The sequence below is a fragment of the Balaenoptera physalus genome (genome assembly GCF_965194825.1).
Source record: "Balaenoptera physalus genome assembly, chromosome: 14".
NCBI classification, from domain to species: domain Eukaryota; kingdom Metazoa; phylum Chordata; class Mammalia; order Artiodactyla; family Balaenopteridae; genus Balaenoptera; species Balaenoptera physalus.
Genome location: NC_138893.1, coordinates 3807155 through 3816549, shown reverse-complemented (window position 1 = coordinate 3816549; position 9395 = coordinate 3807155). Strand labels below are relative to the sequence as shown.

General features: G+C 37.8%; 1 protein-coding gene across 1 annotated transcript in view; it reads right to left on the bottom strand.

Annotated features, from left to right (window-relative positions):
* Positions 1-9395, bottom strand: part of ANK3 (ankyrin 3) — a 342898-nt gene that overhangs the window by 123101 nt on the left and 210402 nt on the right. The window contains exons 19-23 of the mRNA XM_082424963.1: positions 7862-7960; positions 7676-7774; positions 7024-7119; positions 2854-2926; positions 2630-2692 (exon numbers count right to left, since the gene is read on the bottom strand). Coding sequence (XP_082281089.1) covers positions 2630-2692; positions 2854-2926; positions 7024-7119; positions 7676-7774; positions 7862-7960 — 430 coding nt within the window. The remainder of the gene's footprint in view (positions 1-2629; positions 2693-2853; positions 2927-7023; positions 7120-7675; positions 7775-7861; positions 7961-9395) is intronic.

Below are 9395 nucleotides of genomic sequence, written 5' to 3'. Positions count from 1 at the left end.
TACTAGCTCTTATGTAGGGAGATTCACAACATGCTGTGGTTTCACAGAAATAGACATTTGCCTCCGTCCATAAGGGCTTAATGAAACAGGCAGCACCAAATCAGCCTACAGTGGCAAAGCCCTGGCAAGACTAAAGTTGTAGGGATCCTTTTAGAATTTAACTTTCAAAATGATTTGTTGCGGGATTTGGAGTAGAATAGAAATGCTAGTTCATGCAGCAGAGAATGATACAAATATGTGATAAAGGGCTACTGTGGCTTACTAGACCTCATGAAAGCAAAACTTACGGACATTAGCCGATAGTAATATTAATAGGAGTCAATTAAGTATATATTATAACCTTGGAAATATCTTCATCTTCAATCATAGATTTTTGGTATTTATCATCTATGGACAAAGCAATAGCCCTGTACACTCTGCTTTGATCAGACTATACCTCGAACATGGTGTTCGGTTCTGGCCACCTCAGTTTGAGATGGATACAGACACAATGAAATGTACATAGGAGATTGACCATGATGGTACGGGAACAGGGGAAGGAAGTGCCAATAGTATGCCCAGAGGAAGAAACACTGAGAAGAAATACGAAAAGCATTTTTAAATATCAGAAGGATTGTTACATGAATGAGGCAGCTTTTGTTGTAAATAGTGCCAAAGAGATCAGTTTGAATCACTGAGTTAAGGCCTGAATCAGTGACAATAATGCTCCCTAAAATGAAGAATATTTAAAGTCAGAGTTGTTCACATGGAATAGGCAGTCTGGGAATTAGGGAATTCCCATGATGGACGCATTTGGGCATAGGATCTCGTAACAGAGGTAATTCCAGCACTAGGTGACGGTTGTTCAGACTGAGTGACCTTTAACCAACTCCCTTTCAACATTAAATGCTACAACATTATGAAGTCAAGAGCCATTTTATTCCAACAGCCCCTGGACACATCCATAAAGCAAGGGCTGAGTTTAAAGAAAGATGGATAAAATGAGAATGAAAATTTGCTTATTCATTTCAAATTCCCAAGCTGAGATCAATCTAAAGGAAATGATTGTCATTTCTAGTTAAACAGCTAAATGAAATATCTTCAAATGAAGAGATTCAAAATGTCTTCTTTTTGGAAATTAGTTATCCACATGCATAAGGTTGTTACATAGTCCATTCAAACTTGGCCTCTCATCAATGCAGCTATTTGAGGATATCTTGTTAGAAACTAGCAAGTTTTTAGGTCTGTGACTGTCATATTATATCTCATAATAATTTCATTTGACACCATATTTTGTGAGTGTATGCATCTTTGTGAGAACATCACTTTCCTTTTATCTTCTGCACAGGTGAAATTACTCTGAAAATGTTGCATAAGAAAGCAGCAAAATATAATATGACAGTAAGGCATATTACTCGTAGAGTCCTAATGATGATGCAAATATTATCCACTGGGGGATAAACAGAGGTAAACATATAGTTGACGGTTTACAGAAAAAGAAAGAAAAATGATGAGTAGAAGCCTTTAATATTTATCAAAACAACATTTACAAACAATGAGACAGGTACTTTCAGGTCCCTAAATGACCATCAAGACATTAGCTCTCCTAGGCGGGCAATCCCTGGCTACAACGCACTTACACTTGGCAGTCATTGCAACTGAAAAAGCTAAAGTGACTTTGGATCAGGTAGGCTTTCCCACTATTTAGGTTTCCAATGAAATCTGGACAAATCAAAGAAGGAACCAGTAATTACAATACAGCCAACCCAGAGGCAGAGAAAGACTAGCTGCACAAAGACTGATCCAAGAGAAAAATACAACAAGAGAGATGGAGAATGGAGAAGCAATCAGAACACTGTTTGGGAGAGTCAAATGATGCAGAAAAGAAACATAAATATAATATAAATTCTACTCTAAGTAAACATTTCATTATTTCAGTAAAAAGGCCAAAATTTGCCATCTTTATCATATTTATTTACTGTAAAAATGCTAGTTTTCCAATGAACAATAAGGATGTCATTCATTAATATAACTACATAACATGACCTGGTCATACGCACTGATTTTTAAGTAAGGCAGAAAACTAGTAGTTTCTTTTAAGCACATGAAGAATAGTTACAATCATCTATAATTTGTCTCTTTCATGAAATCAATATTGAAAACTTACATTTTGAAAGCAGTTTTGTTCGGGTTGAGTTTTCATTATGAGTTCAAGTTCAAAAGTAGCTTTCACTGCAAAGCTTAGAGTACATCTTAGAATGGGCATTTGATCCCTTCCCTTATAAACCCTCTTTTATTAAAAAAAATACTTTATATATGAACATTAATCAGATTTTACTTTCTAGATTTTCAAATGTAAACAATAAAAACAATTTTTCTGCTTAATAGAAACAAATAGTAAGAAAGTAATCCAGATAGTTAGTAACACTTGCATTTTCAAATTGAAAAATGCGTTCAAGGAGAGGGGATTCAAAGAGACTAAAAGAAGACAGTCAGTGATACCAAATACATGTTGTTTAAATGATACATTAATTAATAATTGCAAGATAAAATGAAGAGTTAGTAACCAAGGAAGGGTTACATTTCAAAGATAAGAAATGGAAGATAAAGCTGGTAGTTAAATTTTATCACAATAAAAATTCACAAATACCTTCTTCAACATCTGAGATATATTCGCCATCACTGAGCATTTCAGGGGCGTTGGCTTTACGAACTGCATGATTTAAGTGAACAATGTAAGTGTGAAAAATGCATACTCTTGATACTAAAACGAAACATATTAATGCTTCTAAAAACATTTTGCAATGAATTTTCTTCAGGAAAAAAATACAAAGTCACTCTTTGTTACTACGAACTCAAAGGAGGTTTTCATACCTTCATCATCAGACATGTCAAGAACTTCATTCATCGTTTCTGGAACATTCATTTTGTGCTTCTCTATGACAGTCTAGTAACAAAGAAAGCAGTCATTTTAGTATGAGCAGACAGGACATTTTACTGAGACTATTCATTTCTTCCTAAATTCATCTGTTGGTTTACTGTGGGATTTGTGTGTTGAATATCTTCAAGGCCCCCTCATACAAATGACATCAAAATTACGCCTTCGTAGCACTAAGTTCCTCATCATATACATGGCAGAGAACGAATACAAGGTGAAAGAATTCTAGTGGCAAAGCGCACCAGCTTGAAAGCTTTAGGTCCCCAATAAAGCTTTTCAAAGGAAAAAAAGGAGAGAGATACTGCCTCCCTTAGTTCATTGCTATACTTCTTCATGGTCTTCATGGATCTGCCACCCCATTCCACTAAAAGTCTTAGCTGAAGAGAAGCCAAATGATGGGCAAGAAGCATGTCTTTATTGCTTGTGCCAAGCCAGCCCCTTCTCGTTTTCCCTTCCTATGTGTATGTTTTAATTTCTAGAATAAATCACAATATTGAGATTCCAATAAATTATATAACTTTTACAACCATGTGTTTGCAGAAAATATTTTAGAGGTAATGCATTTGCAGGATAATTTTAACTGCCACAAAATTTTAAAGAATGGTATACAGTGTGACAGAGCAAAGGCTTTACTGAATCTTTGACTTGCTCTTCGATGACTTTTCGCCTAGATAGATTGTATCCATCCAAAGAACACTGACAGTATTACTTGTTTGAAAATATTAATGACTTAATATGTTTTAGTTTTAAAATGAGTCCTCTTTTAATCTGAGCATATAAAAGACTAATGGTACAAGTCATGTTGAAGTAAAGCACTATTTTGTATTTTTTCCAGCATGTAATACTGTAATTGAACATTTTCAAAAAATAAATATTTTATATTAGAACAGTTTTAGATTTACAGAAAAATTACGAGGATAGTAGAGAGTGTTCACGCAGTTTTCCCTATGATTAACACATATTAGCATGGTACCTTTGTCACAATTCATGAACCAATATTGATTTATTATTATTAATTAAAGTCTATATTTTATTCAGATTTCCTTAGCTTTTGCCAAATATCCTTTTTCAGTTCTAGCATCCCATCCAGGATACCATGTTATCGTTCGCTGTCAATCTCCTTAGGCTCCTATGGCTAAGTTTCTCAGACTTTCCTTGTTTTTAATGACCTTGACAGTTTTGGGGTGAACTGGTCAGGTATTTTGTAGAATGTCCCTTAACTGAGATTCATCTCATGTTTTTCTCATTGATTAGACTGGGGTTATATGTTTTGGGGAGGAGGACCACTGTGGTAAAATGTCATTTTCATTACATCACATCAAGGGCATATACTGTCAACATGATTTACCAGGGTTGACGTTGTACTTGGTCATCTGGCTGAAGCAGTGTTGGTCAGCTTTCTCCACTGTAATGTACTCTATATCCCCTGCTCTCCACACTATTTTCTTCCGAGGGAAGTTACTATACTCAGACACACTTGAGCAGTGGGGAATCATGATCTACCTCTCGGAGGGGAAAGTATTTTCATAAATTATTTGGAATTCTTTTGCCTGAGAAATCTGCCTCTTCCTCCATAGTTATTCAATCATTTATCCGTATCAGTATGAACTCATGGATATATATTTTATACTTTGCACTATACCCCAATACTATTTTATTTCTTTTGTTCAAATTGTTCTGGCTTTGGCCATTGGGAAGTCTTTCAGTGGATTCCTGTGTCCCTTTAACACGTCCCATCATCTTGTGTATGTGTTTATTTATTTATTTACAGGGAGGGCCTTACTTTTTGGCACTACCAGAGGTTCCAGGCTCATCTTGTATATTTCCTGCCCCAGTTGTAGATTTTGTCATTTCTCCAAGGAGCCCTGGTTCCCTCCATTAGAGAATGCTGTTAGAAACCAACATCTGAGTGATAGAAGTAGTCTGCTCGTTGCTACTGAGGGAATTTTAAACAACGCAATTTAAATAGCTTAATTCATATCTTTTGAATATCCGCTTCTAGCCACTCAGTTTCCTACTCTGTCATGATTGTAATGTCATTAACTAAAGCATCTTTCTCAGAATTGCCATATCCAACATGGCACTCCTATCAAAGATGCAGTATTCTTTTTAAGGCTGCTGAAGAACTGATGCCTGCTTAAGGAGACAATGGTCGCTGGGGCTTCCATAATGGTCTGAACAAAGACCCACCTGCGGGCGGCTGCACTGTGCTTAGTTAGCTTAAGGGCACACACCCCACCCTGAATCCCGTCAGTCCTCTCTGAGCTAGATGACAGGCAACTGCAAAGGCAGGGCTGACAAGGTGGTGTCTCAGCTTGAAATTAAGTCTCAAATACCACAGTGCTGGACTAGGTCTTAGGGACTTCAATGGACTCTTTTCTAGTCAATGTGAGTGTTTCATTTGGCAGAAGCCTCATTTACTTCACCGGGCAAACTGGACCTTCCTGTTAGCATGAGTAGTCTTTTCTCTCTGGCAGAAAATCACCTACCAAGTCAGCTGATGATGTTGAGTGAGAAATGGCATGACTCCCGTGCACATTCTTTCACTAGGAACTGGAGCCCTAAAACCCTTTTCTCTCAGTCCATTTCCTGAGTCTGTAACTTTACTTTCCCTGTGTGTAACTTTATTTTCTCCTAAAGCTCTTTTTGATATCAAAGAAACATTTTGAACTTCCCTAACAGGTGAGAAAATCATTGACATTTAATCAAATAAGATTTATATTTTGAACTATTATACCATCTTCAATTCTCTAACATTGAAACAGAAGTTTTACATATTTATTTCAGTGACTTCAAATCTTTTATAGCATGGTGACACTTGGCTGTTATTTAATACCTTGTCCTTCTCTCCTTTCCTACTCCCAAGAGAGTTACACGGCATATCTATAAAATTAAGGTTAATAAACATTATTTATTTAAACTCTTTTCTCGAGAATTTAATGATAGATTTTAAGATGATGAAATACTCAAGAGGTATATGAAAGCAATATGTAGGAATTTATTTCTATTCCAGCTATATCTTAAAGTTAGAAACGTGCCCTGGTTGACAACCCTTGCTCTAGTCCATTAAAGCTACTGTTTTCTCTTTTGCAAATGACAGCATTTCTCTTTTGTGATCCGTAGGCTGAATTTTTAGTTTCTAAAACCTGTACACAGCCAAACAACGCAACCGGCAGGTAGCAACAGAATCCTTCAAGCCACGGTGTTTTGTACGAAGCACTGTATATCCAGACTGCAGACGTGAACTCTGCCTTCTTTGTGTTGGAAGGTGGCATATGAGAAAAGGAAGCACAGCTGATAATTCCAAGTGTTGCAGAGTCCTAAACTGACACTGTACCGACTCAATCTCGGGCCTGTGTGTTGAGTCATGCAGTCAGGAATAACTCAAGTAAACCTCTGACATGGGGCAATATCTGCTCTTGATTCCAAAGTTACCAAATCCCGATGGGGTTCAAAGGCACCCGATGGGGTTCCAAAGAAGTGATTTATCCTAGAGGTTGGCAGCTTGTGAAAATATGTGATGCAATAAGGCCTCCTGGTAAAGATTTACTTTAAGTTTGAATACAACATCCTATTGTTTTTCCTAGGAAAACTCCAGTAGGTGAATGGAAGAGAAGCGAGCATGGTGGGAAAAACTGATTTGGATCCTATCTCTAATGTTTCTCTAACAAGGCAAACATATTTTTACAATAATGATGACAATGTACCCATTATCATTTGTGAGTTAAAATATTTTAAAGAACCAACTTAGAGTTTTCATCTTTCTTGCATTGCCAAAGAAGGATGTCAAAACATCTCATTAAAAAAATTTTTTATATCAAAATAAAGAAATACATTTAGCTTTCTATGGAACTAAAACCTCTGTAGCTTTTTGAAAGGTATAACTTTTGAAAAAGTATTTTTAGTGTTTTGAATTTTTCTTCCCATCAGAAATGAGAGTTTTGCTTTGCTGACTGCCATCAAGGAGGTGACAGCATTTGGAAATACGGTGCTTAGTTTCTGAATGGAGGAAAAAAGGTTCATCTCCCCAAAGCCTGGAAAAATCTACAATCTGAGAACTGGCTCCTGGGGTAACGGGGTTACAAGGTCTGGCATCCACTACTCACAGTCGTGGTCACAGTCTCTTCAGTTACCACCTTCAGGGTGTCCACCACTGAGATGTAGCCAAGCCTCCGGGCAATGGCCAGGGCAGTGTTTCCATTCTGGGAAGAGGGAAACGTGGACAAGGAATTACAAGTCATTCCACGTGTCTCAGCGCCTGTGTGTTTCCACACATTTGCCTTTACAAACGTAAGGCGAGTGTCTCACCAGTCCTCTCCCACTGTCATACCCAAAACGCTGTTTCATTAAAGACATACCTTGCACAAAACCCACCTAACCTGTCTGTACTCATACAGTAGAGTCTGGGCTGCTACACATGGAATCCGAGAGGCTTTTAATGTTTTATGTAATCAAGGAAACAAACACGTGCTTCTTCTTATGTATGTACTCCCTACTGGGTAGCAGTGGGTTTGTAGTTTTGAAGTGGGAAACATTAATCACATCTCTCTCTCTGGACAACTCACAACAATACAAAAATTAACAAAAGTTTCAATAACAAGAGTCATTGCCCTTTTCCCTTCATTCTACTGAATGCTCTGTTTATGCCTACTAAACATGGAAAGTCAAAAAGCAACCTTGTCCAATAAAAAATGTAAGAAGACGCTAGCACCCAGGCCCAGCTCCCCCCTCATCACTTAGCTGGCCCTTTGCTCTTACCACAGTGAGTTCATTGGGGGAGGCATTGTTCTGAAGCAAGACGTTGATTATATGCGTGTGTCCCTGTTGAGCTGCTTGGTGTAACGGCGTATACCCATTCTGTAGAAGGAAGATGGAAGAAAAGACTCTTACTTCCTTGCACACAAGATCAATGACTTGGTAGATACAAAGGAGAAAGGAGTTTACCTTTGTTTTGGCGTTCACTTTTGCAGAATGCTGGAGCAGGAAGTTAACAATCTTGATGTTTCCATAGTGGCAGCCCACATGTAGCGGTGTGTATCCCATCTGTAATTATATATATATTTTTTTTTTAAAAAAAAGAAACATCCTAAGTATACTTTCAGTAACAGATATCCTAAATAGAAGCAAAAGTGTTATTTAACCTTTCTTAACGCAGCAGAAAGAGTTTTTTTTCCCTATATAAAACAAATGTCACTGATAATTCTCAGAGCTAATCTAAGGTATAAATAACAATACCACCTCACATGGAAATAGTTACTAAATGTCCCAAAGTGCTCGCTCTAGCATCGGCTCATTTTATTCCCGTAACAACTTTTCAAGATAGGACGAAAAGATGGAACAACAGACAGTCTAGACAGAAGGATCCAGTGGCTTCTTGCAGAGGGTCAGAAGCGTGCTCAATGGACAGACTTGGACTAGCATTTATTCAACACTCTACTCTCTAAAAGCATAAAATTGAGGTTAAAAAATGTGAAGTGGTTAAGTGATCATGAAAGCAGTAGGTGATGATCAGAATGTATGACGGAGATAGGAAGGATAGAAACACTGAAGCAGGAGAGGCTGGTGTGAGTTCAGGAGGTCTGCGATGTACGAACTTGATCTAGGAATAGATGCTCTAGTTAAAGTCTTCTGCCTACCTAGCTAGAGCCCCACAGTTTGAAAACCACTCATTTAGACAAAGCAATGGATTGCTTCTCCAATTAATATCCACTGATCCCTGAGGGGCTATAAATTCCATCTATTAAAAAATATGTCATGTATGTATGTATGTGTATGTATATATAGATACATACACACACACACACACATATATATTCTAGATAATTAGTTTTTAAAAAAAGGATATTCCAGATATTTTTTCTAGATGGCCATAATGTAACAGACTCCACCACACAATTTCAGGGCCCATGGCCAATCTCTGTTTACGATGACACTGGCAGCACCAGATCACTGAAAGGGAGAGCACAGACTTTTAATAATATTTCTAAATGGGCATGGGTCAGGGGTCCATGTTTTCAAGTGTCTGCATCTCGTATGTGATGGCATTAATGTGTCTTTATGGTGACTCTGTGCTACAGACTGAATGTTTGTATCCCCTAAAAGTTGTATGCTGAAACCCTAATCCCAGTGTAATGGTATTTAGAGATGGAACCTTTGGCAGGTAATTCGGTCATGAGGGTGGAGCCCTCATGAGTGGGATTAGTGCCCTTATAAGAAGAGAAAGGAGACGGCCTGCCTCTTCTCTTTTCTACCTGCTACCAGCACCTTGATCTTGGACTTCCCAACCTCCAGAACTCTGAGAAATAAAGGTTTGTCCAGGCTATAGTATTCTTGTTATAGCAGCCTAAACTAACTAAGACACTCCAGCAAATGGGTGTATTTGAATTTGAAAAGGGGACGTCCGGAACACAGCTGATTGTGGAAGGTGAAGACACCTCAGCAGGGATGTGCTGCCCTAAAGAACTGACTCTGGTTAGAT